The sequence below is a fragment of the Colletotrichum siamense genome (assembly GCF_013390195.1).
Source record: "Colletotrichum siamense strain Cg363 chromosome Unknown KSG_Cg363_contig03, whole genome shotgun sequence".
NCBI classification, from domain to species: domain Eukaryota; kingdom Fungi; phylum Ascomycota; class Sordariomycetes; order Glomerellales; family Glomerellaceae; genus Colletotrichum; species Colletotrichum siamense.
In genome coordinates this window covers 5120448-5147204 of record NW_023501016.1, presented here as the reverse complement: position 1 = coordinate 5147204, position 26757 = coordinate 5120448, and the positions used below count along the sequence as shown (strand labels likewise).

The 26757-nt window shown below is 55.1% G+C and overlaps 11 protein-coding genes across 11 annotated transcripts; 4 read left to right on the top strand and 7 right to left on the bottom strand.

The window, feature by feature from the left end:
• Positions 1-73: 73 nt before the first annotated feature.
• On the top strand, positions 74-1729 carry ubp10 (putative mRNA-splicing protein ubp10; the record flags this gene model as incomplete). The annotated part of the gene is made up of 1 exon (XM_036637191.1): positions 74-1729. One exon carries the CDS (start codon positions 74-76, stop codon positions 1727-1729), a length of 1656 nt encoding a protein of 551 aa, XP_036498633.1.
• A 788-nt stretch (positions 1730-2517) lies between these two features.
• Positions 2518-3761, bottom strand: Eif4e2 (Eukaryotic translation initiation factor 4E type 2; the record flags this gene model as incomplete). Its single annotated transcript, XM_036637190.1, has 3 exons — positions 2518-2695; positions 2749-3591; positions 3730-3761. The coding sequence occupies 3 exons, from the start codon at positions 3759-3761 to the stop codon at positions 2518-2520; spliced, it is 1053 nt and encodes a 350-aa protein (XP_036497207.1).
• A 2041-nt stretch (positions 3762-5802) lies between these two features.
• cut9 (Anaphase-promoting complex subunit cut9) lies at positions 5803-7740 on the top strand (the record flags this gene model as incomplete). Its single annotated transcript, XM_036637189.1, has 2 exons — positions 5803-5899; positions 5969-7740. The coding sequence occupies 2 exons, from the start codon at positions 5803-5805 to the stop codon at positions 7738-7740; spliced, it is 1869 nt and encodes a 622-aa protein (XP_036497206.1).
• Positions 7741-8344: 604 nt separating this feature from the next.
• Positions 8345-8950, top strand: CGCS363_v005339 (uncharacterized protein; the record flags this gene model as incomplete). Its single annotated transcript, XM_036637188.1, has 1 exon — positions 8345-8950. The coding sequence occupies one exon, from the start codon at positions 8345-8347 to the stop codon at positions 8948-8950; it is 606 nt and encodes a 201-aa protein (XP_036497974.1).
• A 123-nt stretch (positions 8951-9073) lies between these two features.
• AACS (Acetoacetyl-CoA synthetase) lies at positions 9074-11413 on the bottom strand (the record flags this gene model as incomplete). Its single annotated transcript, XM_036637187.1, has 5 exons — positions 9074-9232; positions 9290-9916; positions 9968-10684; positions 10734-11249; positions 11303-11413. 5 exons carry the CDS (start codon positions 11411-11413, stop codon positions 9074-9076), a joined length of 2130 nt encoding a protein of 709 aa, XP_036497975.1.
• Positions 11414-12301: 888 nt separating this feature from the next.
• Positions 12302-12976, bottom strand: CGCS363_v005337 (uncharacterized protein; the record flags this gene model as incomplete). Its single annotated transcript, XM_036637186.1, has 1 exon — positions 12302-12976. The coding sequence occupies one exon, from the start codon at positions 12974-12976 to the stop codon at positions 12302-12304; it is 675 nt and encodes a 224-aa protein (XP_036497092.1).
• Positions 12977-13453: 477 nt separating this feature from the next.
• On the bottom strand, positions 13454-15850 carry CGCS363_v005336 (uncharacterized protein; the record flags this gene model as incomplete). Its single annotated transcript, XM_036637185.1, has 1 exon — positions 13454-15850. The coding sequence occupies one exon, from the start codon at positions 15848-15850 to the stop codon at positions 13454-13456; it is 2397 nt and encodes a 798-aa protein (XP_036497093.1).
• Positions 15851-16624: 774 nt separating this feature from the next.
• Positions 16625-18016, bottom strand: CGCS363_v005335 (Secondary metabolism regulator LAE1; the record flags this gene model as incomplete). Its single annotated transcript, XM_036637184.1, has 7 exons — positions 16625-16658; positions 16720-17136; positions 17188-17325; positions 17384-17615; positions 17691-17781; positions 17856-17882; positions 17966-18016. The coding sequence occupies 7 exons, from the start codon at positions 18014-18016 to the stop codon at positions 16625-16627; spliced, it is 990 nt and encodes a 329-aa protein (XP_036497094.1).
• Positions 18017-19259: 1243 nt separating this feature from the next.
• CGCS363_v005334 (uncharacterized protein) lies at positions 19260-20303 on the top strand (the record flags this gene model as incomplete). Its single annotated transcript, XM_036637183.1, has 1 exon — positions 19260-20303. One exon carries the CDS (start codon positions 19260-19262, stop codon positions 20301-20303), a length of 1044 nt encoding a protein of 347 aa, XP_036497095.1.
• Positions 20304-20351: 48 nt separating this feature from the next.
• Positions 20352-21704, bottom strand: fap2-4 (L-saccharopine oxidase; the record flags this gene model as incomplete). The annotated part of the gene is made up of 2 exons (XM_036637182.1): positions 20352-21446; positions 21501-21704. 2 exons carry the CDS (start codon positions 21702-21704, stop codon positions 20352-20354), a joined length of 1299 nt encoding a protein of 432 aa, XP_036497096.1.
• A 1416-nt stretch (positions 21705-23120) lies between these two features.
• On the bottom strand, positions 23121-25577 carry CGCS363_v005332 (uncharacterized protein; the record flags this gene model as incomplete). Its single annotated transcript, XM_036637181.1, has 1 exon — positions 23121-25577. One exon carries the CDS (start codon positions 25575-25577, stop codon positions 23121-23123), a length of 2457 nt encoding a protein of 818 aa, XP_036497097.1.
• Between the last annotated feature and the right edge of the window lie 1180 nt (positions 25578-26757).

Below are 26757 nucleotides of genomic sequence, written 5' to 3'. Positions count from 1 at the left end.
CAGCGTCACATACACTGCCTGCGAAAACTGCCAACCACAGTCCCAACACCCTTATATACCCCCACAAGGCAGCATGTCTTACAGGAAACGTCACGCAGAAGAGGCTCTCGACGAGATCGCAGGCATTGCCTCGCCTGCCTCGAAACGCTCGAGAACAGTCGACTCCCTAGTATCCAACGACTCAATCGAGCAAAACGGGCACGTCGCAGAGAGGGAGGAGGTAGCAACACCGACAAACGGCAATGCAGAGTCGGAAAGGAGGCAAGATGATGGTGACGATGAAAGCGACCTGGACGATGAGGCACCTGTACAAGCCCCCATCCGCCAATCCGCCCCGACAGACGGCTACGACGACCTCTACCTCGACACGATAGACCGCAACGTCCTCGACTTTGACTTCGAGAAGCTCTGCTCCGTCAGCTTATCCAACATCAACGTCTATGCTTGCCTCGTATGCGGCCGCTACTACCAGGGTCGCGGACCCAAGTCGCACGCCTACTTCCACGCCCTCGACGAGAACCACCACGTCTTCATCAACATGCAGACGCAAAAGGTCTACGTCCTACCCGAGGGCTACGAAGTCAAGTCCAAGTCTCTCGACGACATTAAGTTCGTCTCGGACCCGCGGTATACCAAGCAGGAAGTCGCCGCGCTCGACCGCACGCCGCTGCGCGCGTCATTCACGCTGGCCGGCAAGGAATACGCCCCTGGGTTCGTGGGCATGAACAACCTGAAGGAGAACGACTACCTCAACGTCATCGTGCAAGCGCTGTCACACGTCGCGCCGCTGCGAAATTTCTGTCTGTTGGAAGACCTGTCATCACGCTCTGAACTGGCGAAACGCTTTGGAATCCTCGTCCGCAAGATCTGGAACCCGCGCGCATTCAAGGCCCATGTCTCCCCTCACGAGCTGCTCCAAGAGATCTCCCTCCTCTCGAGCAAGCGCTTCACTCTGACAGCGCAATCAGACCCCGTCGAGTTCCTCTCATGGTTTCTCAACAACCTGCACCTCGGACTCGGTGGCTCCAAGACCAAGCCAGGCAGCTCCGTCGTGCAGCGCATCTTCCAAGGCAAGCTCAAAGTCGAATCGCAAGCCATCACCGCGCGCGCCGACGCCGGTGACCGACTGCGCTTCGAGGACGCGGCAGTGTCAGTAACATCAACACGATTCATGTTCCTGACCCTCGACCTCCCCGCCGCACCCCTCTTCCAGGACGAACTAGAAAAGAACATCATCCCTCAGGTCCCTCTGACCACCATCCTCTCAAAATACGACGGCATCCAGGCCCAGGAGCACCTGGCCCAACGAAAGCGCTACCGCCTCCTTCACCCCTTACCACCCTACCTCGTCTTCCACGTCAAGCGCTTCAGCCAGAACAAGTTCGTCTCGGAGCGCAACCCGACCATCGTCACGTTCGACCCCAACGGCCTCGACGTCAGCCCGTACGTCGAGCCGAACCCAGGCGAGTGGCCACCCGGCGAGCCCATCATCTACGACCTCGTAGCCAACGTCGTGCACGAGGCCGTCCGCGCGAAGGAGGACGTCGCGGACAGCGGAGAGGAGCGCAAGACGTGGAAGGTGCAGCTGCGGGACAAGGGCCGCGACGAGTGGGTTTCTTGCCAGGATCTGTTTGTGGAGAAGGTGCAGAGTGAGCTGTTGTACCTCGGCGAGACGTATCTGCAGGTTTGGGAGAGGAGGCGGACGCCAAAGGGCAAGGGCAGAGCGTAGGTAGGATTCCATACTAGATTGTGTATGAAGTTAAAATGAAGAAACAACGCGGAAGAGAGAGTACGCGTTTTTAGAATCTGTACTTTTTCCGCAGCGCAAGGAGCTTGGTGTGTATCATTAGTAGGTATGTTGCTGTGACACTTGAACATTCACAGCAAAACGGCGAGTGCCAAAAATCGTTTGACGCTCATTTCGTAGTCATTTAGACTATCCGGTCCAGGCCCTTCCGAACCGCGCAGCCAGCTCATGCCGGTGCTTGCGCCCGAGGCAGCAGTAGTGTACACCTCCCAAAGATGATAAGATGGGTTTAGCCAATCCCACAAATAACCGCTTGTGTGCAATCCATAAAACAACGTGACCGCTAAACGTTGACCGCTGCCCATTTTTTGCGCCCCTTGAATCGTATCGTTTCCCCCGTCTCCGAGGTTCGACAATAAACTCGAGAAGCACTTTCGTTCCCCCCTAGCCTGCTATGTTGGATAAAAAAAGAACAGCAGTCATCATGCCCTCTTTCGACCTGTCCTCGCTTTCTCTTCGTCTCCTCGTCCCTTCTTCTCCACTCGGTATCCCTATCCCAACAAGGTGTTGTTTTCGTCGGACTTTCGACCCGAATGCTATGAAGACCCGGATAACGGAATCTGATAGTGTACAAATAAACATCAAAGATGGCTTGGAAAAAAATGCAAGAAAGGATTTGAACTCGTGCCGGCGTTTCCCCCAGCATGATGCCCGTTGGAGAGGGTTGAGAGGGCATGCGTCGGGGTTCTTGGGAGGTGTGTGTTGGTGGCTCAGGAAGTGGGCTGCTTCTGCTCTTCGTTGGACTGCTTCATGGCGTTGGATCGCTTGTCGTGCTGCTTCTCGCGGCGCGACTCCTCGATGGCTGCTCTGTGCTGGATGCTCTCGTCGTGGGACTTGAACTCGAAAATCGTGTTGGGAGGGCACTTAAGGTAGCTCTTCCACGTCTCACTGCTTTTATGTTAGTGACCATCATTCAGCGGGGCCGACGCAGGTCCACTTACCGAATTCTCAGCACACGTCCACCGGTCGAGCGCGTCCAGATGCTGATGATGTCCTCGCCGTTGCGGACGCTAACCACACCTCCACAAATCTCGTCACTGCAGTCGGTGAAAGCCTCGCCAAGAAGCGCAAACACGGTGTCCTCCCAGTACCGGTCAACGATGCCCTTCTTCAAGCGCAGCACCCACTTGCCACCGCTCCTGTTCTCGTCATCCTCCCAGATGGGACGGACACCCCTCTTGAAAAAGTGGTATTCCCAGCCCACCGACAGCTCCGAAGGTCGCTTGAGATGCGGATAGCCAACCCAGAACTCCTCCACGCTGTTACAGTGGATCATGGGAGTCAGTGACTTGGCGTACTCCTGGTACGGCTGGCCCTTTGGCTGGGGCGGGCGACACCACGTCACCCACTCGTACTTGAGCTGATGGACGCGAAGGGTCTCAGATGATGTCCGAGTCGAGACTGGTTGCGAGCCCACCGCCTTCTTCCCCGCCGCATTCTCGGCGATGGAGGCCATGGACGGCTTACCCAAGGGATCATGCGACGACGCGCCGACAGCCTTGGCGCCAATCTTGCCCATAGCCATGTCGAAAGGGTTGCCGGGGGATTTCGGCGTCTTCGCAGACCCGAAGGAAGCGAAAGCGCCGGAGCCCAGGCCGAAGGCGTTGGAGGCAGTCGGAGAAGCCATGCCGCCGGGGGTCGTTACGCTGTTGAAGGGATTTGATTTGCCGCCATGTGAGGACGAGTCGCCGCCGAATCGTTTGGCGAAGGAGCCGTTACGGTTGGCGTCACCGCCCGGTGCGGGACTGCCATTGCCCGGTGTCGAGAGGGAAAGCTTGCCTGAGCTGCACGCGGGTCGCAATGTCAGCGATCTGGAATATACACAGCGCAGCGACCGGGGTGGCATCAAAATAGAAAGTGCATATCGAGGTCGACCGTGAAGGGGGAAAAAAGAGGCAACTGCACTAGTACCGTGTACTTACTTTGTGCGGCGGGTCCATAGGTTGTTATCCATGGGGACTGCTTTCGAAGACTTTTCTAGATGAAAAACACTTCTATCGGAAATTCGATCCCTCAAAAACTTCAAGGGCGGCGGCACCTCGGTTTACAATTCTGGTCGCAGTTGTGGCGGCTGGGACAGACGGATGAAAATAGGATGCGATGGTGGTCGGGATGGCGGCGGCGGCGGGCGGGCGAGCGGGCGGGCGGTTGAGAGGAGGGCCTGCAGGGGCAGTTTCGCGGCGGGAGGACAACACTGGAGACTCGAAGGTGGGAAAGAAACGAGCGAGCTTCGATTGGGAAGAGGCCGGGTCAGTGTAGGTAGGGTACGGATAGGTAGGTAGTATTCGAGGCAGAGGCGGAGCAAAGATGGATGACGGGTTGTGTTTGTTGGTATCTCGTGCAGGTGTAGTATTCTGGGGGTATTACAGACGGTGGAGGAAAATGCGAGATCGGTAAGGTGTGTGTTTTGGAGCGATGTTTGTGAGACGAAGAGGAGGGCGAATTATCAACTGATGGAGAACAATGAACAGCTTGAAGAGAAAAAAAAATCATAATGGGGCATCAGTGTCCATCCTTTCTTGACCTTAGTCGTCACCTTGCTATCGATGGCGGATAGAGCGATAGCGCCTCGCTTGGCTCACCCCTGATGACTCCACCACTGGCCTTTGGACCAATCAGAAGTCGCGGTGGAGGAGGCGGGCAAGCTGGAACGGCGCACCACAGTGAGGTCACAGCGAGTCCCGTCCCCTGGGGCCCGGGGCTGGAGACGCCCATGCCGCCCGCCAACCATTGCGTTGGGCGCGACAGCACAGCTTTTTGACCTGGAAGCCCGACGGGTCTTGGTCTTCTCAGGGTGCCTTAAGGTAGGTACTGTCTGCTGTCTGCTGTCTATTTTTCGCCATCTGCATTTATCGGATTGGCGTCCGGCGCTGTCCTCCTATGCGCATACTTTTTACCTAACACGAGCTTGGAGCTTCTCCGTCCTGCTGTTGGCATTATGTAGTGGGTGCTGCTGCCGCAGTCAATCCACACCGTCCATTACGTGCAGTTACTCACTTATCTGTCTCTTTCCCATGGAAAAGGTACTCCGTCGGTACATGGGAGGTATCCATCAGACCATTCGGCTCGTCGTTATGCGGCCAAAGTGTCAGATGCGTCTGCAACAGCACTTGAGATGGCCCCAAGTCGTTGTGCTGTCTGTCAGAGGCCAGGTCCAACGGTCGGATGGGGACTCGAGATGCATGGCCTGAAACACATGCCACCACCACGAAAAGCTACCTAGCAGGTTCGAATGCCTTCCCAGAGTCATGACATGCTGCATACAGCCCATGCCTGAAGAGAGCGCCAGCATCGGCGCCGGAGGCTGACAGATCAGGGACACTAACCTCAAGCTTTCTCGAGGTTGGGCGCAGCGGCAGGTGCTTTGCGGATATTTTCAGTGTCTAAGCACACGCCAGCCAGCCAGCCCTAGAATAGAAGAAGTCATTGCGACAGGCGTGCGTCCGTTGCGTTCCTTACCTTTAAACCGAGCCACGGTGACCTCGGCTACCCGGTTCATCCCACCTTGGCGTGGCCTCCGCTTTCTCGAATGCCATATTCAATGCAATAAGATCACCGTTTGCCTGATGGATAACGGCGAACATGGTGCAACTCGAAACACCAGTATTGAAAGCCACCAGAAAGAGGTAGGCAGGTACTTGACCACTTCGCGCCCACGTGGTGTGCCTGGGAAAAACGTCGTCTGGTTGGCCTACCCCGCCATTTACTGGATCCACACCCCTGGGCAGCAACAGTGCACAGTGCATCCACGTCCTGGTCCCTCCAATCCCCGGCGCGTCATCCAAAGAAAAGAAAGCCCAGGTCCACGACACGCCAGACCGCGCTTACCTCACCACCGCAAGTCGCGACACCTCTGATCGGCATCCCAACGGTCCAACGTCGACCTCACCGAGCCCACCGCCCCTCTCCGCCGCTGTCTCTCGGTCATGCTCCCGAATTAGCCACCCCGATTGTCTTTTCGGGTCCCCTGGCTTGAACCGCGTTGCCTCGCGACCATGGAAAAGTTCCTTCGGGAATGGAGGCAGGATGCCCTAAACAAAGCCCAATACGACTCCGCCATCTTTATCGGCGACAAGTTGCTGGCCCTGACTAGTATGTTGACCCATTGGTCTTAATTCAACGTCTTTCATACGAGCTTTTCTGACTTTTCTCTACCACCAGATGACGAGAAGGACGCCTTTTGGTTGGCCCAAGTACACTTCGCAACTGGCAATTATACCCGTGCGCAGACCTTTCTCGCCAAACAAGACCTCGTTTCCCGCAACGTCTCCTGTCGATACCTGGCTGCACACTGCCTAGTCAAGCAATCGAGGTTCGAGGAGGCATTGTCTGTACTCGGCGACAGAAACCCGACCCATCTCATCTCAAATGCGAGTAACAAGCGAAAGGCACAGAACACGGCCCCCTTGGGCAGGGCCATAGGGGCTCATGCGAAGGGCAGCTCCAGAGACAGACAGCTTCGCGAAGACGCAGAGGAAGAGGCCACAAACCGGAAATATGAAGCCGCCATGTGCTATCTCCGAGGCATTTGTTACGCCAAGCAAAACGCCTTCGACCGGGCAAAGGAGTGCTACAAGGACGCGGTCAAGATAGACGTTCAATGCTTTGAGGCCTTCCAGCAGCTCATGAACAACTCGCTACTGTCTCCTGACGAGGAGTGGCAGTTTCTCGAGTCACTCGACTTCGATTCCATCAGCGTCTCTGGAGATGTATCTTCGTCACAGGAAGCCGCAGAATTCACCAAGATGCTCTACACAACACGGCTGTCCAAATACAGAGAGCCTTCAGCGTTCACCGCGGCATGCGACACGCTGTCGACACACTACCACCTGGCTGATAACCCCGATCTACTGCTCGCCAAAGCCGACCTGCTCTTCACACAATGTCGTTACCGCGACGCTCTCGCCATCACCGACTCCATCCTGCAGGATGACAAGTACAACTTCAGCATCCACCCACTACACTTGGCTTGCTTGTACCAACTCAAGATGAAGAATGCATTATTTCTGATTTCCCACGACCTCGCAGATACCCACCCAGAAGAGCCTTGTTCCTGGCTGGCTGTGGGCATATACTATTTTTCTATTGACAAAATCGCCGAAGCCAGGCGATACTTCAGCAAAGCTAGCATGATGGACGCACATTTTGGACCGGCATGGATTGGTTTTGCTCACACCTTTGCGGCTGAGGGAGAGCATGATCAGGCCATCTCGGCATACTCAACAGCTGCGAGGTTGTTCATGGGTACTCATCTTCCACAAGTCTTCCTCGGCATGCAGAACCACGCTCTCAACAACATGACACTAGCCGAAGAGTTCCTAAAGACGGCATATGGATTATGCAAGACGGACCCACTGTTGCTCAACGAGATGGGCATCGTCAAATACCACCAGGATAAGCCGCAGGAGGCTGTCCAATTCTTCAGAGCAGCCCTCAAGATCGCAGCAGAAATTGATTCGGACCCTCAAGCATGGCTGTCGCCGAGAACAAACTTAGCACATGCATATCGCCGTTTGCGCCTTTGGAAAGAGGCCCACGTGGAATTCGACGAGGTTCTACGCCAGGGAGGCAAGGACCCAGCCATTTTCTGTGCGAAGGGCCTCATCTACCTCGAAGAAGGCCGTCCTGAAAAGGCGGTCATTCCATTACACGAGGCGCTTGCCATCAACCCGCAAGACGGCATCGCTACGGAGCTCCTTAGCAAGGCTCTAGAAGAAACGTCAATCATCGACGTGGCAGATGGCGACGACCTAGAAGCTTTCGAAAACGAACTGGATATAGCAAAGGCTGCAGGTCGAGATCGCCTAGCACAGCGAGTGGGCAGAAGACGCGATGCGAAAGGAAAAGCAAAGCTCAGCAGAGCGAGGGCGATGCTGATGGACGACGACGACGAAAAGGGCGAGAGCATGATGGAGATGACTGATGACGACTAAGCATCCCCAAGCCACCATAATGTTATTTGGATGGCGCGAAACCACACGGCGTCTGCTACAGGATTAGAGCATACATGGTGTATCATCAAATGAGCCCAAAGTGTGCAGTACAGATAACGCTTAATGACAAACTTAACAACTCAAGGATCGCGATGCAAGTGAAAGGCGGGAGCAAGGTGATGCGGCTGTTGGCCCACGCGAATGCTAGTGTATTCTCCGTCGCTTAACTGATTAGTACAACTGCTCCAACTTGTCCGTCGAACGCCCGCTGTTCGCATTCGGAGTCGCTAGCGCGGATTTTCTGGGGTTAGGACGCGGACAACAAGCCGGGCTGACATGTTCGGGGGAATTGGTGTCTCGACCGCCGACTGCACCCAGCGAGCTGAACGGCACCAACTGATTACGGAGAAGTCGGTCGGTGGCACGATAGGGATAACATATAAAGAGGCGGCCCGCCAAGCCATTCGGGGATTCAATGCTGGGCCCTGCACATTACAGTCTCTAATCGACATCGTAGCAAGCTCCCAACAATTGTACCAAAGTCCCATTTTCTGGAGATTCCCTTTCCTCCCACATCCTAATCCAGAACGTTTACGAAGGAATCATGTCCCGCTACTTCCCGCACACGGCTTACGCAGAAGACCAGCCCCTCTCCCACACGATTCTGGGCGTCCATGTCCTCACGAGGGGCTACACCACCGGCGCGATAGTGGGTCTCGGCGCCGTGTCCGCCGGGAGCCTGTACTCCCGCCTCCGGGGCGCCACCAAGCCCGTCCCTACCATAGCATCATCACCAGCAGTTGCAGCAGCAGCGTCTGCTACAATGCAGAAAGGTCTGCCGCGGCTCCTCCGCAAGACGGGCACAGCCTCCGCCGTCGGCCTCGGGCTCATGGGCCTGGCCCTCGCAGGGAGGATGCAAGGGCGCGAAGACATTGAGTGGCGCGACCGCGCGTGGAGATTGCTCGAGAACCCGGGGCAGTTGGAGACGGACGACTCGACGTATGGAGGTGCCGCGGCGGGGGTTGTCGCACTTGGGGCGTGGCGGCTGGCGGGAGCCAAGGGAGTCGGCGGGCTGAGAGCGGCTGCTGGGGCGGCCGGGCTGGGAAGCGTCGCCGGTACGGTTGGATATATGGTCTGGAGGTACGGAATGCACGCTGGGAAGTTTCCGGAGTATGTTCCGGCTGAAAAGGTTGAGTTCGGGAGGGTATGAGGTAGTGTCGTGATTTCGAAAACGGGGAGATCAAAGGAAGTTTATAGAGAGGTCTACGCCTGTAGTAGGTCTTTCTAGTCTAGAAAAATAATACCCATCTTTCCTTCTGTTTAACACAACATCTTACAACTTCTCCTTTCCGGCGAGCACCTCCTCTACCTTTGCGAACTGATAGTAGAAGTCTAAGCTCTGGGGGTTCAAGAGGGTGCCGCTGGGCTTGACGTGTGAGCCGGAAACGATCTGCTTTACGGGCAATTCGACCTTTTTCAGGTTCACTGTTGTCTGCACAGTCGTCAGTTTCCATCCATGTTGCACACGAAATTCGCATTCAGTACTTACCGGAATCTCAGGCGTCTCAAAGACGTATTTCGGCACATGCCTCTTGGTCAGCTCCCTCCTGATCGCATCCTTAACCTCGCCCAAAAGCTTCTTATCAAACTTCTCCCCAGGACGCATCATCAAGAACAGCATGACGCTCTCATCGTCGTCACTGGGTCTCCTCTGTCCGACGCATAGACTGTCCACCACCTTGTTCGAGAAGTTACGCTCAATGACGGCGTAAATCTCGGCGCTCCCGAATCGAATGCCGCTGGGGTTCAGCACGCCGTCTGCGCGGCCGAGGAACGCAATGTTGCCCGTCTTCGGGTGCACCTGGCAGAAGTCTCCGTGGGCCCAGACGTGGTCGAAGCGGGCGAAGTAGGCGGAGTGGTATTTCGTCCCCGGTGATGCGGAAGAGAAGCTAGACGCTGACGAGGAGGGGGAGGTCGAGTCGCCCCAGAGGAAGCAGGGGATGTTAGGGAAGGCGGCTGTGGCAACGAGTTCGCCTGGCTCCCCGTGTGGGACGGGTTTGCCGGGACCGTTGGGAAGCTGGGCGTCGAAAATTTCAATGGGGACGCCGAGCGAGGGGCCCTGCGTGCCGCCGACGTACACAGGTGTCAAGGGGTTTTCCATGCCAAAGCAGCCGGCCTGTTTTTTCAGTCAATATGAAGAACGTGTCAAGTTTCGAATGTAGCTTACAATGTCGGTACCACCTGAGATATTGGCCAGGTGGACATGCTTCGGGAAGCCGGCGTCGTAGAACCATTCAAATAACTGATTGGAAAGGACCATGCCTGTGCTTGTCACGATGCGCAGCGCGCTCAAATCAGTGACCTCCCGTGGGCTTATCTTGTTCTTTGCAACTTCGAACATCCACCTAGGGCTGATGCCAAGCTTTGTTACACGCTGCTCTCCGAGAATGCGAATGAATGATGTAAGATCCGGCACGAATGGCGAGCCGTCGTACATGACGACGCGGGCACCGTTGAGCAGAGCCGCGACGTTGGCCAGGTACATGATCCAGCCGGTCGTGGTGTACTGCAGGCATACTGATTCCGAGGACATGGACTCGTGTAATCGACCTTCCTTGACAATGTTAAGGATGACGCCGCCGACGGTGTGTACGATCGCCTTTGGGATACCTGTGGTACCTGAGGAGTAATAAATGAGAAAGGGGGCGTGGAAGGGGATTCGGACGAATTCCGGGGGCTGAGAAGAGCTTGCGGACTTAAAGAAGTCGTCCCATAGCTCCGTCTTGGGAATAGATGAGACGTCGTAAGGTTTGGCGAAACGGGGGATGGAAACGAGGCCGGCGAATGACGGGCATGATTTCATCCCGGAGACCGTCTCGGCCATCTTTTCCCGGAGGTCGACGGTTTTGCCGTTGTATACCGTGGCATCGTCAAAGAAGATGAACTACACGAAAGTCAGCATGGAAACAGGCAGAGTGAGACGCCATCCTCACCTTGGGGTCAACCTGCGTGGTCCGCTGCAGGATGCCTTTGACACCCATATCCGTCGATGAACTGCTAAAGATGGCACCTAGCCAGGTAGCAGCTGTAAAGACCAGTAGCGTCTCGATAGAGTTAGCTCCGACAAGAACAATTCGGTCGCCCTCCTTGACCCCCCGCGCCTTCATGGCAGCAGCAAGACGCCCTGCATCCCTGCGGAAATCGCCCCAGCTGAGATTTCGGACGTCGCCCGTGTTGCCCTCCCGGACCTCGGTCACGGCGTGCTTCTCATCTTCCTTGCCTACCACGCCGTGGTGATCGGGCGCGTCTGTAGGGCCGCGGGAGTAGAGAATGTTCTCGGCCCAATTGAGACGAACGCCGGGAAACCACTTGGGAATGGCGTCTATGGGGAGAGACTCATCGACGACCGAAGTTGGTCGGCCCTCGTAGATGAGGTTGGCGTAGTTGAAGAGATGGCCGTAGAATTTGGAGCGGTGCGCGACCGTCCAGTTGTGAAGGTCATCGAACGTCTGTTACCGTGTAAGTCGAATGCATCACGACATAAGGGGTCTGAGGCAAGGACCTTGAGCTTGAGTCCGAAATGGATGTTGACGGATTCCAAGAATTGGTACATCTCCGTACCCTTGGGGTCGGGGTGCTCCCAGAGCTTACGCGGTAACTCATCGGTGGCCATGACGTAGATCAGCACTTGGCTGGAGTTACTGAATGAGAAATGTGACAGATTATGAGCACCAAGCTGGAGGGTTCAGCTGCCTTTGTGCTGTGAGATGAGAGACTGAGATGAAGGGGGCAGCTCTAATGAGACTGTGTGAGGAGAAGTTGGGAGTTTGGGGTAATAGGTGCTTTTTGGGTGACGGCGCTTCCCCAACGCCCTGTTGGCTTGCCTCGGTCTACACCACCGGGAGTGCGGGGTTGGCGGACGGCCCGAGCCAACGAGCCGAGAGGGGCTTTCCGGGCCGGTCGATCACGGCCCCATTCTGTCAGCCGGGGGCGACCGACAAAAGTTGCGTTGAATTTTTTGTTTGAGGAGTTGTTATAGTTTATGTTCAAACACTGGTCATTGACTCCGTTGGCTTCATATGGAATGGCATTACGAAGTGCCTGAGCAAGCCGACTGCACATCGATCAATGTGGGATCAAGCCATATGCCGGTGCGACATTCCAATGGACGAGTCTGAAGCGGCAGTATCACGTTTGGACCATCATACTCATGTCCCAATGTGCGGTGTCGAAATAATTTTGGTTCATATGCACAAATTCTCTTCGATGGCTACACCGAACAACTTGTCTCAGACGGTACAAAGAGGGTGGAATCGAAATTCACCACAACTCATGTGAGGCACTGCCTCAATCTGCAATCTTCCGCAAATCTTCCAGCCCTGCCAATTATCAAGAAATTATCATGCTGTGATCATATCGATTGCCGCGGACCTGAATGGACTCTTCTGCGTTGTCTAGATGATCGCAGGAAGCTGTTAGCGTTGGGAAATCTCCCACAACAGCCTGCACCTATTCATTGAATCTTACCTGATGAGTTTTGCACTCTGAAAGCTCAAGATTTTCAGTTTCTTTCTTCAGCATTGAATTCCCTCCACTCGTGATTATCGATTGGGTCTCGCGAAAAGTCGTTCTCGGCATTGGGATCTTTGCTGTAAAAGCGAAAGAGGGAGACCATGACCTGACGAATGCTTTGCGGCCGGCTGGAGCTAACCGAGTCTTGGAAGCAGTAGATTCGGAAGCCGTGGACGGCACATGTATCAACAAAGTTGGCGCGCATTGAAACATGCTCCAACAATTGCGTTTGGGCAGCCCTGACGGCATGCGGGGGTCCAAGGATCTCGACTGCCGTCAAGGCATTGTTGTGTCGCACCATGCACTTCTGACTCGGTGCAAAGCGATTGATGAGAGGTTGTATATCTTCATCATTGAAGTCGAACTGGTTGCCCGGGATTCCGTGACGAAGATTGGCATAGATGGCGGCCTCATGGTAGGTGGCAATGCCAGCACGGGTGGATCCAGTTGGGTGAGGACGCGGAGCTACAACTAGGGAAGTCGATTGGTCGGCTCTATGAGGAGCTGGGCGACTGCCTTGCTGAGGAGATGGATTCTCGGCAGGCTCGGTAGGAGGAATGTTCTTGACGATCTCGACATCCATGACCTTACTCTGCACGGCGGTCCAATCGGGCTTGCCGGCATCGGCAGATGACTCTTGGGTGCTGTCTCTCTCGGTGGGCATTGCGGGGAGTATTTTGAGATATTTCGCAGGTCGTGATATCTAGATGCGGTTGTGTTGCGAGGAAGAATGTTTGGCGAGTTGAGGGGGCTTTAAAGGTTGGGAAGAAGATAAGGAAAGGCCGTACCTTAAGGTATCAAGAAGAGGGTGGGAAGGGGTTGAGAGTTGAGGTGAGAAGGAGGTAGCATACGGTCAAAAAGCCCGCGGCGTATACACGGCGGGAGAGAACCGACCGAATGGGAAAGAATCAAAGGGCGAATGCAAACGGGCTCACCTCCCGCGTCAAGTACGGGTGTAGGCAGGCGTCTCACCGGCCTATTGCCTTGCAATTCATCCCGGAGTACAAACAAGATTCAAAGGCACCCCAAATACGTCAATGTAATCTTTTTCATGAGCTTTCCATACTCTTCCAAATGCACAGCAAAGGCGTTCGAGCTGCAGGCATGGCAACTTGCACTAAGCTCGCACACAAGCAAATCACTACAAAGAGACAAACATATCCCCCTCCAATCCGTATTCCCTGTTGAGACGTCTGCCAATACGCCTGGCAAAAACAAAGGGCAGCTTCGAACTCGGATGAGGCTCATGGAATTGGATGCTGGTCTCAACATCGAGCTTTGTTGGCGTAAACTTCCACGCCGATCCATACAGCTTCTCCATGTGAAACCCAACACTCTGCATGGCATGGAGGAACTCCGTCCAGGGAATCTCTCCAGGCGAAGAAGACGTCAAGGGGTTGAAGAACATTGTGTTGAAGACTTTGAGAGCACGTTTGTCCACCTTGAATAGAGGTCTGTTTGCTGCCTGTGGTTGCTCCTGGTCTTGGACAGGGGTCGTCGCGGCAACCGGAACTGCTCCCTTCGTCTTCAGCTTGGTCTTTGGTCGAGGTGAGGGCTTTTCCTTCGGCGTGTCTTGCATCGACAAACCGCCAAACGGCGCAGCTAGACTTGGGTCTTGGCCCGCTGCGGCAGGCGCCTTCGCCTTGGCCGTCTCAACCCATTCTGGGGTCCTCTGAACGCTTCGTTGGAGAATGTTGCGCAGCCGAGATGAGATGCCGTCTCTTCCACACAAGCTCTGCTGGATATCGGCCCAGAAGCTATCGAGGGCACGTTCCGCCGCACGCATCTGATCGATGTTCTGTTTGTTTCTCTTCCTTTCCACAGGGTACTTAAACTTATCCCCGTCTGGAATGCCCATTCTTGCCGTCGCCAGGCTGATCTTCAAGTCGTTGATGGGTACCAAGCGACGTACCAACTCATGGAAGTCCCTGTCGATTTCTGTTTGGTTCTCGGCAATGTCGCTTTCGAACGATGCTGCCCATGGTTGAAACAAATCCAGTTGTCTTTCGCACTCTGATAGCACCGAGAGATCTGCAATTTGCGCTGCGACCCATCCGGAAATCATCTGTGAAGCAGCCCTGTCTTTCCTCGTGACTCGTTCCAGCTCGTCCAAGAGCGTAGGCAACCCAGTCAGGAACAACTGCTTCTCGTCAAAGAGAGTGTCGATAATCCAGAAGAGCTCCGCGACCGTTGCATCTTTGCTGCGATCACCAACTGATGTGACCTGGATGATTGTAGTCGTTGGGTCTGGTGGGGGCACACGACGGAACCAAGGACGCATTGGCGGTGATGCAGGCCATCCCATCTTCAAGTTGGAAATCGGGCCCGGTCGAAACATTTGTAGAAAGTGTTTCAACTTGCAGAATGCCATCGCGTAGTCGTGAGGAAGACTCTCATCGGGCTTGAAATTTCTGTTGCGATACTTTCGGTCTTTGAGATCGATGAGATGATCGATCTTCTCCGCCAAGGATCTGTACACCTCCACAGGAAACATGGCGCTCGATATGATATTTCCAATGAGTCGCTGCCAAAAGACATCTGGGGCGTGAGCATGGATGGGATGTGGCTTGCCGTTGGTGTCCAGCATCATCTCTTGTCGGTGCTCCTTCCAATCTCTCACCGTGACGCTGAAATAATCGGGGTCTTCTCGCAGAGCCCAGATATGATCTTCGGCCTCAGCTAGCTTCGACTTGATGATGCTCTGGAGGCCAGCAATATCGAGACGGGCAGGAACTCGGTAAGGACCTTCAAGCCGAGTGACTGCCAATGATGCAGCGATGGAGTCGTTGGAATTACCAGTCACTAAAGGTGGCTCAGGCGGGATGGTCATTGCTGGGTCTGTGAGCTCTTCGGGGGAGATGTCGTGAAGGATGCTCTTGCAGACGTCCACGAGAAATCGGTAAAGGCGTGATTGGAATTCCAGGATCCAGAGACCTTCTCCCGGATGGACTGCTGTACGTCGAAAGTTCCAGGTGCTAGCATCAGGCTCATCGTCCCATGAAACAAGGGTGCCATAAGTTTGAGGGGTGCATCTTCCGAGGAACAGCATTGAGTACAAGTTGAGAAAACGGGGCATGTCCATGGTCCTGCTGACCTGCCCGAATCTAGACTCTTCGACGTCATTCATGGCGAATACATCAGGCGTGTTCCGGCCGCGAGAGTTGATCAGTAGAAGAAGGGGTTCGGTTTTGCTGAGGTCTTCCAAGTTGATATGCGGCCACAGACAGGCTTCACGAGCTTGCTCGCCAGACCTTTTCTTCCTGAAAGCAGCAAAGTCCGGCCTGTGGTACTCAGACATGCCGGGCCAAGCAGCCAGAAGGACACCTCGGCGTTTGGATTTGGACTTCTTTATCCACCGGTTCTGGATGGTTGCCTCGTGTCTCTCCACAATCTTCCGGAGCAGGTCCCATTGCTGCAAGACTTCTTCCGCCATCGGCGCAGCCAGTGCGCGTACCTCTGCGGGTTTGATGAGTTCGGCTTTGGGCAATGAACCAGGGTCCATGCCCAAAGATGCGGCAATATCTGAGAAGTCCTCCATTGTGATGCCGAGTAAGGTGAGAGTGAGAGGTTGAGTAGATGCGAACGAAAGAATGGGGAGGTGGGTCGTCTAGTTTTCAAGGTAGTAAAGCGGGGTGCGGGATCGGACAATGTGAGTTCACCATCCGACAAATGAAGTGAACCTAACTGTCCTACAACTTCGGGGACACTTCAAGCCTCGGGAATGTTCAACATCAACGTGTGATTCGGTAGAATGAAGGCCCGAGCGTGGTTTTCACAAAAAATATTCCCCAACAGATTGCGAACTAAACAAGTTGGCAAGTAGAAACAGAAAAAGGAACGGTGTCTCATTAAATTGGGACAATGATAGCTCAAAGGTCTTTTACCACATGCCACTTAATCCTTCCAGCTCAGCTAATGAGCAAAGTGAATTTGATATAATCAGAATAACTGCAGCCTCATAGATGTTTGAGCTTAGCCATACCTGTCCGCTTGCCACAGAAAGTGGTTTCGAGACGTCAGGCAATGCTCTCCTCCGGTAAGTGCCCACGGTGCCGGATATGAGTGGGTCCCCGTGGCTTGCCCCATATTTACCGCACGCTCGGCTTTGACCCGGGCACCCCGTGGCACTGCCGGGCGATGCTGTTCGTTGATCAACCTGTCACCGCAGTCCCGGCACTCTGAGATACCCGCATCTCGGTGGATAACTCAATATATATAGGAGTCGCACCGACTACACCAAATCGCTGAAGAGCAGCGCAGGGCAGACCGCTTCAGATTCAGATTGATACGGAGGATGCCTAGGACCCCGTTCCTATTCCGACGGTTTCTTGGCCCATATGGCCCGACTTTGGATGTTTTAGTACCTCTATACAACAATTGGTTAATATCATGGAATGCAGCACTTACATGGGCCAATATCCATGATTTCCCCGATCACTGAGGTCCTTCCTGACCTCAGCGGCAAAAACCTGAACCTCTTCCTGCCGCCAACCGTGCACTCGCGTCATGGGCGCCATTATCATACCGGCTGTATTACTTGCAAGATTTTCACGAGACCACGAGCCGAGTTCTTTCAGGTAAGGGTCCCGGGGCCACGTATTGAGGGGCCAGATGAAGCGGCGGTCGGTCACTTCCACGAAGCCAGCCTCTGGTAAGAGGGATGTCAGAGTATCTAGCGGAATGAAGGGACATCCGAAGACTTCCAAGGCGGATGCGACGTAGGAGAGGCTTTTGTAGAATGCCCCGCGCTCGCATGTGCCATCGGCGCTGAAGATGTTGGACTCGGCCTCCTGGAGCTCGACGTAACCTCCTGGCTTGAGATTCCTAAGCACGAATGAGAAGAAGGCCCCAGACTTGGGGGATCAGAGCGCTCACTCAAAACACTTCTTCAGAAGTTCAGCCCAATTTCGAACGCTACCTGACATTCCCCTGATGTGGATGTAGTCGAATGGTCTGGAATAGATCCATTCATTGTCCAAGTCGTCCACCTCAAAGTAGACGTTTGGCGGTACACTTTTCACTAAGTCAATTTCCTGTAGGTTTTAATACGTACGCGTGAATTGGAGCTCACAACTCGGGCTGGGTTGCCGAAAGGTCGAACCCCAAGACCTCCGCGTCTGGGTGCTCATCCCCAAAGTCAATCGACCAGATCCCAGTGCCGGTTCCGACGTCAAGTACGCGGCCCTTCCAGTCAGGATCATTTGGGGGAGCATATCCCAACCTGTTATCGAATGTGAGAAGAAACAGGTGGTGTTGAAGGTCCAATCTGTTCGACTCGTCCTCATCGTTGGGTCCAAAGTATTCTGTCAACACATTTCAGTACTTCACTTCCAAGGCTAATATCTCCTCATGGAAACGAGAGTTGAACATTGACTTACTGCCTTCTTTATACCTGTGGTAAGTTCGCCCATTTTCGACTCGGTAGTCTATCATTGAACTACGGAGACTCGTGGTCGCAGAGAAGTCATCCTGGAAAGGGAGTGTGTGTTAGTAAACCTCTGAAAAGCACACCGCTGACTATGGCGGCGTTCATGGACACATACCTGTCCGAGTGATGAATCCGTGTCACCCTATCCTGAACATTAGCTTTTCTCCGCCATAACCGAGTCAGGACTCCGCAACTCCGATGTCGCGAATGTCACCCAGTACGCACAGTCACGACGGCCTCAGGAGGCACTTCTGCTTGAATATTCGTCTCAGCCATCTCGAGGCATGAGTCTGATAACTCCGAAACATCAAGAATGATGGTAGTGATGTTGTTTGTTAAGTTACGAGAGGCGAACCCCTCAATATTAGATGAGGGTGTCTCCTCGCTTTCGCAAACTTCGTCAGTTGGGGAATACGACCCAACTGGCCCAGGATACCCGGCCACAGCGGGTCCTGTATCCTGCTTTCACCGCATTTCTGCAAGTTTGACAGCTCCTTAGCGTCTCGAGAAAAGCGTAGTCCATTTCGACCTCGACAGCAACCACGATGCACACTCGATGGTCAGTGGACAATGGAGGCAACAAATCCTGCAAGCGAAATTGAAGAAAGAGAATAGAGACCCTTGTCTCTCTCCCAATTATTGAGAGGGATCGGCTTACATAACCGATCAGACCGGTTAGTTCCCCCGCGTTTGTTCCCTCGCGGAGGCTTCCTGCATTCTTATCTTGGCCAGCCAGTAACAGACCGGGGTCTCTCCTGCAAGCTGCCGGAGAGAGGAGTCGTTTCTTTTCTCGAGTTGGTCCAAGTCGCCACCAACATGGCCGGACTTCCAACAGACCCCGAAATCTTGGTCCAACGGGCTGGGAGATCGCCGCATTTCGTGGTTCTCAACATACCCCGAATTCACGAACCCAAGCCCACACAAGACAGCCAGCGTGCGCGCAACGGAATCCACACTCGCAACTCCACATCGCAGCCATGGCAGGCAACGGATCCCGGACCCGGGACGGATGCTATCACTGCCGGCAAAGAAAGAAAAGATGCGACAAGTACAAGCCCGAATGCGGCAAGTGTCAAAAAGACGGTGTTGCCTGCGTCTATCCAAGCCTGGACCCCACCTCAGAGTTGAAGTTCACAGAACCTTGGAGCGGACCGTGGCGAGGACAGCATCCCATTCTTCCTCTCAAGACGGCCGCCAATAATTCTTTCGTAAACATCGCGCGAGATGAGCTTGCCGTCATTTGCCAACAGTACATCGAGAATCCGGTGCGGCAAATAACCGCAGGTCGGCAACGCCAGCAGCAGTCGGTCCTGTCGTTGAATGAGTTGCCTCTAAAACCCAATCCGTCATGGCGACCCATGTCGAATACGGAATCGAAACTGGTACAGTATTGCAAGTCACATCGTCAATTGCCTTCGTTTCTCATTGGATACGTTCTAATCCACTAGCAGACTTTGAAGTCATCAGCAACAGCAAAGTCTACGTGGACACCGAAAGCAACATCTTCAAGTCGTCTGTCATGCCCATCCTTCTCAGCAATGACGGCCCGCTGCTATCGACAGTCCTTGCTCTAAGCGCTGCCGAATGGGATCGCAGAGGCGCTCACGACGGAGTCGATTATGGCAACAGCGCCATCCGATACAAGGGGAGGGCTCTGAGCCAGCTCAGGTCCAGCATCATGGCGGAGACCAATGCCGAGGAAAATGTTTTGACGTGTGTGCTTCAGGCTTCATTGGAGATCTCGGCAGGTTCTGGGCCGGACTGGCTGCTTCATCTCCGCGGAGCATTGGCGATCATGGAGAACCATCCTGGTTGTGTCAGCGCCAATTGTGCAGCTTTAGCTCTGCAATACTTCCGATTCCGATACATCTTGATGAAGACGACGGAAAACAGAGAGCCTGGTCGGAATGATGCAAAAACAAATTGCCCCAAGTCAGATCAGTGCGGCAATGCAATCGAAGCCCTCAACAGAATCTCCCTGAAGCCAGAGAGCCGACAAACTGTTCATCCCCAGACTGGCTGCTCGACTGAACTGGTGGAGCTGATCAACTTGATCAGTTTGACGGCGATCAACGATCAACAGCCGTCAACAGCATCCGAAGATGGCCCATCTCTGGAGAAACGCATTCGGGAGTTGGAGTTCCACGCAACGGAAGATTATCTCTTGAAAAGCGCGGAATGCTTCAGACTCGCCACGCTGATATACTTACACCTCAAGGTGTACCACGCTCCGATTCGGTTTCCGTCAATGTCGACCTTGCTGCAGCCGTTGATAGATTGTCTCGCAGAGGTCATCCGCGAAGATCTGCCGCGGCGGTCATTCCCGATGTGGCCGCTGTTCATCGCGGGGTGCACCAGCTGTATCGACGAGCATCGCAAAGCTGTGCTCGATATGCTGAATCTGCTCGACGACAAGTGGCCCATCAGCAACATCTCCACCGTCACAGAAGTCATGGCGACAATCTACAACTTCCGGGACCTCAACGACGGTTTGGCTGCAACTGTGCAACATGACTGGCAGCATATCATTGGCAAGTTCGGATGGAAGCTGTCTCTGTCGTGATCTCATGACTTTGAACAAAGGAAAAGAAGTACACACACGAATGAAATATCACAGTCGAGCCTTCGAAGCGGCCTCGTTTTCGGCAATCAGATCCTTCATCTCCCTCACGGTGCCGACTCGCCAACTCACCGAGTTACCCCAGTCATCGCTCTCGCCATTTGGCGTCCGCCACTGCCAACGCGGCAGCTCTTGTAGCCCGGTCTCCAGGAGCTGCCTGACCCATTTCCCAAACACCGGCATCATCTTGAATCCGTGCCCAGAGTCCCCTGAGAGGACGACCAGAGACCGCGAGGTCCCCGGCACGAAGTCGATGCAGTACTCCGAGTCCTGCGTGTCTGAGAACCAGCAGAACTTGCGGTCGACAAAGGGCCGATCAGCCAGCCACGGCAGGGTTTCGCGCAGGAGAGTCCGCAACTTGTGCTCGTCGTCGGGCGGAATGAAGTCTTGGGATCTCGCGGACAGGAACTCAGTCGGCGTCGACGTGCCGTTGACAGTGTTTGTGAAGCCGGCGCCGAGCGGGCAGAGCTTGAGCAGGCGCGTCGCCGGGTCGGGCTCGAAGAAGAATCCCAGGTCGCGGACGTTCGTCACGGGGATCCCGCGGAGGAAGTCGGTCTCGTCCTCGGTCAGCTGCACATGCGCCACGGACCAGCACCGGGCGACGGTGAACTTTGCGAGTCCCGGCACCAGCGAAGCGCCGTAGGCGCCGAGTGCGCAGACCGTCTTCGCCGCGGCGTGTTCTGTGCCGTCGGAGGTTCGCACTCCGGCGCATCTCCCGGAAGCATCGTACAGCAGGTCGGTGACGTTGCCGGCATCCCCAAGGAGAAACCGGACCCCTCTAGCTGCGCAATGGCGGTGAACGGCCTTTAGGGTGTTGCCTGAATGACCGTAACCGGCAAGCCTGTTGTGGTATCCCTTGAAGCCACTCATGGGCCCAGAGAACTGCCAAACAAACTTCCTGAAGTCGTCCGCGCTGCGCAGCAGGTCTATCTCGTTGTCGAACTCGGACCTGGACTGCACCGAGGACAAGGACTTCTCAAGGACCTCGACAGCTTTTGGGGGTGCGCTGCCGGAGGTGGCGACGATGTAGCCTGTCTGATGGTAGTAAGGGCCAAACAGGGGTGTCTTCCATCCTTCAAACGCTTCCTACAGTGCTGTGAGCTTACTTGGCGGTCTTGGAATGGGAAAGGGGTGCCTCACGAGAGCCAGTTTGGTGTAGAAGACGTCTTCGTAGTCTGCGCGAACGATTTTGTTGATGTCGGACGCAGCGGAGAATCGCGACGGGACGTCCTCGGCCCTGTCGACGACCAGGATGTTGGAATAGTGGGCATTGAGGAGGTGCAACGCCGTCGAAAGCCCGAACGCGCCGGCGCCGACGATGACGATGGGCATCGACTTGTCCATGGTATCTGTATGTGATGGAGAGAAACTTTCAGTATACTCAGGAAGACCCTCCGAGATTTGCCTCAACTTAACGATCTATCTATATTACACTGCAATGGATCTGCTCCCCGCCGTCGCCCCTTAGTGTTGTTGGCACACCGGTCAAGTCTGTCAAATCGAACAAACTTCAACCGGGCAAGAAAGCTCCGGTTTCCCATTTATCCAATCATATCTGCAGGGACTTTGCATCGCCCGGTTACATCTGCGGCCAACGATCTCCGGGACGCACGATACCAAGCCGGCATGATCTGTCGTGACATCGTCCTCGTGCGGGCTAGCGTAGGCGACTCCCATCCTTCTTCGATGCCGGGCACATTGGATGAAATGTCTTGACCCACGCGTGGGAAAATGCCCCGAAAACTTGTTTTCGGACTCTGTGCAGCGCAAATCCGCTGCCACGGTGGGGTTGGTGACACCAAAAAGGCGTCTTTGGGGTCCCTGATCAGCGCCGGTGGATCACAGGCAATGGGGAAGGAGTGGGGTGTGCTATGTTTGGTGTTATCCCACTGGCTAGGAGAGACCGGATACTCAAGGGTTTAAATGCTCTTGGGTCAAATCTTTAGGGGTGGTGACTGGGCTAATGAAGGTATTCCCGGGCGTCCAACCGGTGATCTCGGCGAATTCGCCGAACTGGCCTGACGGGGTTGATTGCTGACAAGGGCGTACTATGTACGAAGGAGATGCTGAGAAAGATACTCCGGCAAGGTTTCGCAAACGTACGCATCATCGTTCTGTCAGACACGAGCAAGACACCGGAAGATTTTGCCTGCTTGAGTAAGATCCCGGCTCTTTTTTCGGGATGGGGGTCTCGGCCCCGTGGTGGATCCCGGTCGACACCCGGCGCAGGGCGGCGCTTAAGCTAACCCGGTCTTGTGTCTCCCCCCGCATCGTGGTGGATCTCTGACCCATGGCATCGGTAACACAGCTTCCTCGGGATACTTGTTACGTGAGTGACCCCGTTTACGCTGGTTTCCTATTTAGGACGGCTCTGTACCAATGCGCGTGAGATTGATGCCGGATATGCAACGGGTCACAGCGGTGACACGGAGTAGCTGTTTGTGGGACGACATTGATCATGAGTTGGCCGGGTGAGAAGTTTATCTTGCAGCCCTTGGATGTTTTTATCCGTGGCTTCGGTCCTAAGCGTTTAAAGAGTCTGTGGCTTAGTGACGACTTGGTCATTCCACCCTGCTTGGTTTTGCGGGCTCGCATCTGGTTGGGCTGCTATGCAGGGCAATAAGCTATTCAAGCTTCTATTGTATTTGTTTCCTTGGTTGTCAAATGTGAATGAAATGCATCTAACTAATCAAAAACTTGGGTATTGTATATGTTTCACACACTCGGCCGTCAAAAATCGTCATCAACCACCCCCCCTCCTCACGAGTACTTCTCCCCCTTCTGCGGCGGCAGCAAGCCTTCGTGGTCATGCAACACCAGCTGCAGCGCGCTCTCCTCGACCCTGACCTTGACCACCTTCTTCCACACACTATTCGACCCGACACCAGCCCCGACGTGCGTCAAATCCCCGTCCGGCGGCGGCGCCGACCGCAGCGCCAGCAGCACCAGGTCCTGCAGGTCCGACCACGCCGTCACGCCGCGCAGATCAAGCCGCCTGTTGCCGACCGCACACCCAACCCAGTCAAGCGCCTGCGAGACGAGCACCACCCCGCCGTAGACGCCCACGACGCCGAGGTAGATGTACATCATCACGAGCGCGAACTCGAGCGTCTTGGAGAACTGGCCCGACCCGTAGCCGTGCCGCTCGGCGTCCAGGTCGATCTGCACCCAGTCGTCGCGGAAGCGCTGGATGTACTGCTCCACCGTCATCTCGAGCTCCGACTCGGCGAAGTTGCCGTTGTAGATCTCGCGCGTCGGGTACGTCGCGTTGTCGGCCACGCTGACGTAGCTGTGCGCGCCGGACCACAGGCCGTTCTGGACCGCGAGGTTGACCCACGTGAGGTTGTCGGGCTCCTCCTTGAAGACGAGGCGGGTCTCCTTGTTGGCGGCGATGCGCGCGATGGCGTCCGTGAGGAAGACGCCGTACAGCTTGGCGAGGAAGGACTCGGTGTCGGACCGGCCGACCTGCGGGTTCTTGCTGTCGTCGATGGTGTCGAAGTAGCGCACGTAGGTGCCGTCTGCGCGCTCGTGGCGGAGGAGGAAGCGGCTCATCATCATGCGCAAGGGCGACGTCTCGAAGAGGGTGTTTTGTTGCTCGTTCGTGTCCGTCATGAAGACGCTCGTCGTCATGTTGAACAGGGGGCTCGTGCCCGCCAGCCAGGACTTGTCGATCTGCATGACGCTCGCGCGGTTGGATTCGTCGTCGTGGAACAGCTTGTTCATGACGTCGGGGGAGCTGACGTTGGAGTCCATGATGTTGTTCGACTCGGGGTCGACGCTGAATTCCGAGGGCACCCATCGCCCGAGGAACGCGCAGGCGTACACCCACGTCTTTTGCTCCATGTCCTTTGAGGCGTACGGCATGGTCCCCGCCACGGTGACGACGGACTTGACGCTCGGCGCAGCAGGGTATAGCAGGTTGAACGTCTCAGACGTCGAGTGTCCCGAGACGTTCCAGTAATCGCGCTGCACAATGGGTGGATTCCGCTTCAGGGAGAGGCAGTCTGCGTCTCCGTAGCAGTTGATGGAGCTCATGGGGAATATGGCCTCCGTGCCATTCTTCAACAGCTCGTCCTTGTCGTAAGCCGCGCACCGGCCCTGCATGAATGGCTGCTTCACCGGTGTCTTGGTCGTGAGCTTGTAGCGTTGCGTGTCGTGAAGAATCCCTATGCTATCTGACTTGTGGATATAGGTGGTGAGCAGCCCCAGGGAGTTCATGACGAACGCTGGCGGCGTGGTAAACAGAGCCACGGAGCTGTTCTCGTGAAGCTCAAGCCGTCGACCGAGCTCAGACGAGAACGTGAGGTTGTTGTCCAGATCGGTGTAACGGAAGCTTCCCAGCCAGTTCCAGATATCCGAGAAGCCGCCAGCGTAGCAGTACGGTTGAAAGATGCTCTCGGTCGTGAGGCAATCCTGCTTCTCGTCAAAGTGGTGAAGACTGCTGTCCAGAATCTGGGGCCATGCTTTGTTGGCCTCGAGCGTGTATATCAGAGGCATCTTGACATTGTCAAAAGCCGCGGGGACGTTGTACCACCCGAGGTTCGGCACGAACAGAATGGCGGACGCAGGACCGATAATCGTCGACATGATTGTGCCAAACACGACAAAGGCAACGAGTATCACCTCCACCGTTCCAACACGCCCGAGGCCCCAGAACGCACCGCTCGTCAGGTACGCCACATCGCCAAGACGGTACCCGCCGGTTAGGAACCCGAGACGGACGCCGTCACCGACGAGCCTGCGGCGGAACATCGACAGAGCGATAGCGGCGAGCGAAGCCACGACCATCAACTCGTGCAGCTTCGACGCGAACTGAAGGACGTTGGAGATGACCGTGTGCTTGTTCCCGAACCGGCCGATGATGGGCAGGTCGGGGCCGGTCTCGGGATACCAGAAGATTTGCGAGTGGCTCATCCATATGAGCACGCAAGTGACGGCAATCGCGGGGGCGTGGGGGAGCCACGCAGTCAAGAGCCGAGGCGTGGTTCTCTGGATGACTCGTTTCGGCGCATCGTTGCCTGGGTCTCCGACTGGGACGTGCCACGGCCTTCGAGACTTGCGGTCAAAGTATTTGTCGTCTGAGGCTTCGTAGAACGAGTCTTCGGACAGGAGGGGTCTGTTGGTGGTGCTGACGGATACCGCGTCCGGCGACATCAACGACGGTGTCGTTGGCGAACGGTAGCTCAGCTCGTAGATGTGGTCCGATTTGTTGTCCATGTTGGATATCTGTCACACAGAACTGAGATCTCACGTTATTCTCCCGAAAGACCGGACGAACAAGCGCAGATAAATCCTCTCGACGGATTGCTCCTTGGCGTTCCCCGGGGCGGGTACCCGGTCGAAAATCGGCTGATCCATGTAGCCTCCTTCATCGTCGCCGGCATCGTGAGGAGAGGGATGCCAGGCAGACACCAAAAACCCAGACTGCATATATTGAGCAGGGGTTCCGTGGCCAGGCTGCTCTTTTGCATCCGCAAGAAAGTGAGCTTTCATCGCGGTGTCAGCAATGCCCCGGCCTAGAGCTGATAAAAAAGAAAGAAGGCTGAGGGAACTTCAGTTAGGGCAGGCCACATGGGGGCGGAAACTAATGCACCTCAGCACCAATGATCGTGCCGCACGGAAATCACCTTCCTGTTTCTCTTTTACGAGGCTCCGTTCGTAGACCTCGAAGGAATCAAACCCTGCCAAGCTAGCGCGGGTGCCAAACTTTAGTGCAACGTTTGTCTTGTGTTCATGTTCTTGGTGTTGGGCTGGACGACACAGACACAGCCTTGGGATATTTGCAGCAGCGACCAAAATTAACTTCGCATGTTCGCTATTAGAGAGTGAGTGGTCGATCTTCGAAGCGAAGTGATGACGTCGACTTGCTGTGCTTCGCCCGCTCAGCCCTTCGCCTTTTGTTCGGCGGATGCGACGACGAATGTGCAATCATCTGAGTTGCGAAGGATGTATATGGCTGCCTGTTGGTCATGTAAGCTCGGGTGTGAAGACCCACTGCGTCGGAAGAAACCCCGCCACCAGAAATAGTCGCGTAGAGCGGACCACGCAGAAACTAGGAAGATGGCGCAAAACATAAGAAAGCTGGCCAAGACATTGATAAGAAAACTTGAATTGGGCTGAACGGTCGTCCGAACACCTCGCGGGCCGGAGCAGCAAATTTCGGGGGGCGGGAGCACTCTGGGAGCATCGAGCCCCATTCGGACCGAACTCCGATATGTGCCCCATTAAATACCGAAAGCCGGAGTCGGCCCTTGTCTGGGCCGCTCCGGAAACAAAACAATTCACCGGAACCAATTTTCATTGTGATTGATCGTCCTCTCATTGAGTTTAAACATCATTATACGACAATTGAAAGTCATGAAAAAACAAAAACACCAAAGATGCCAGGCGCCGCATG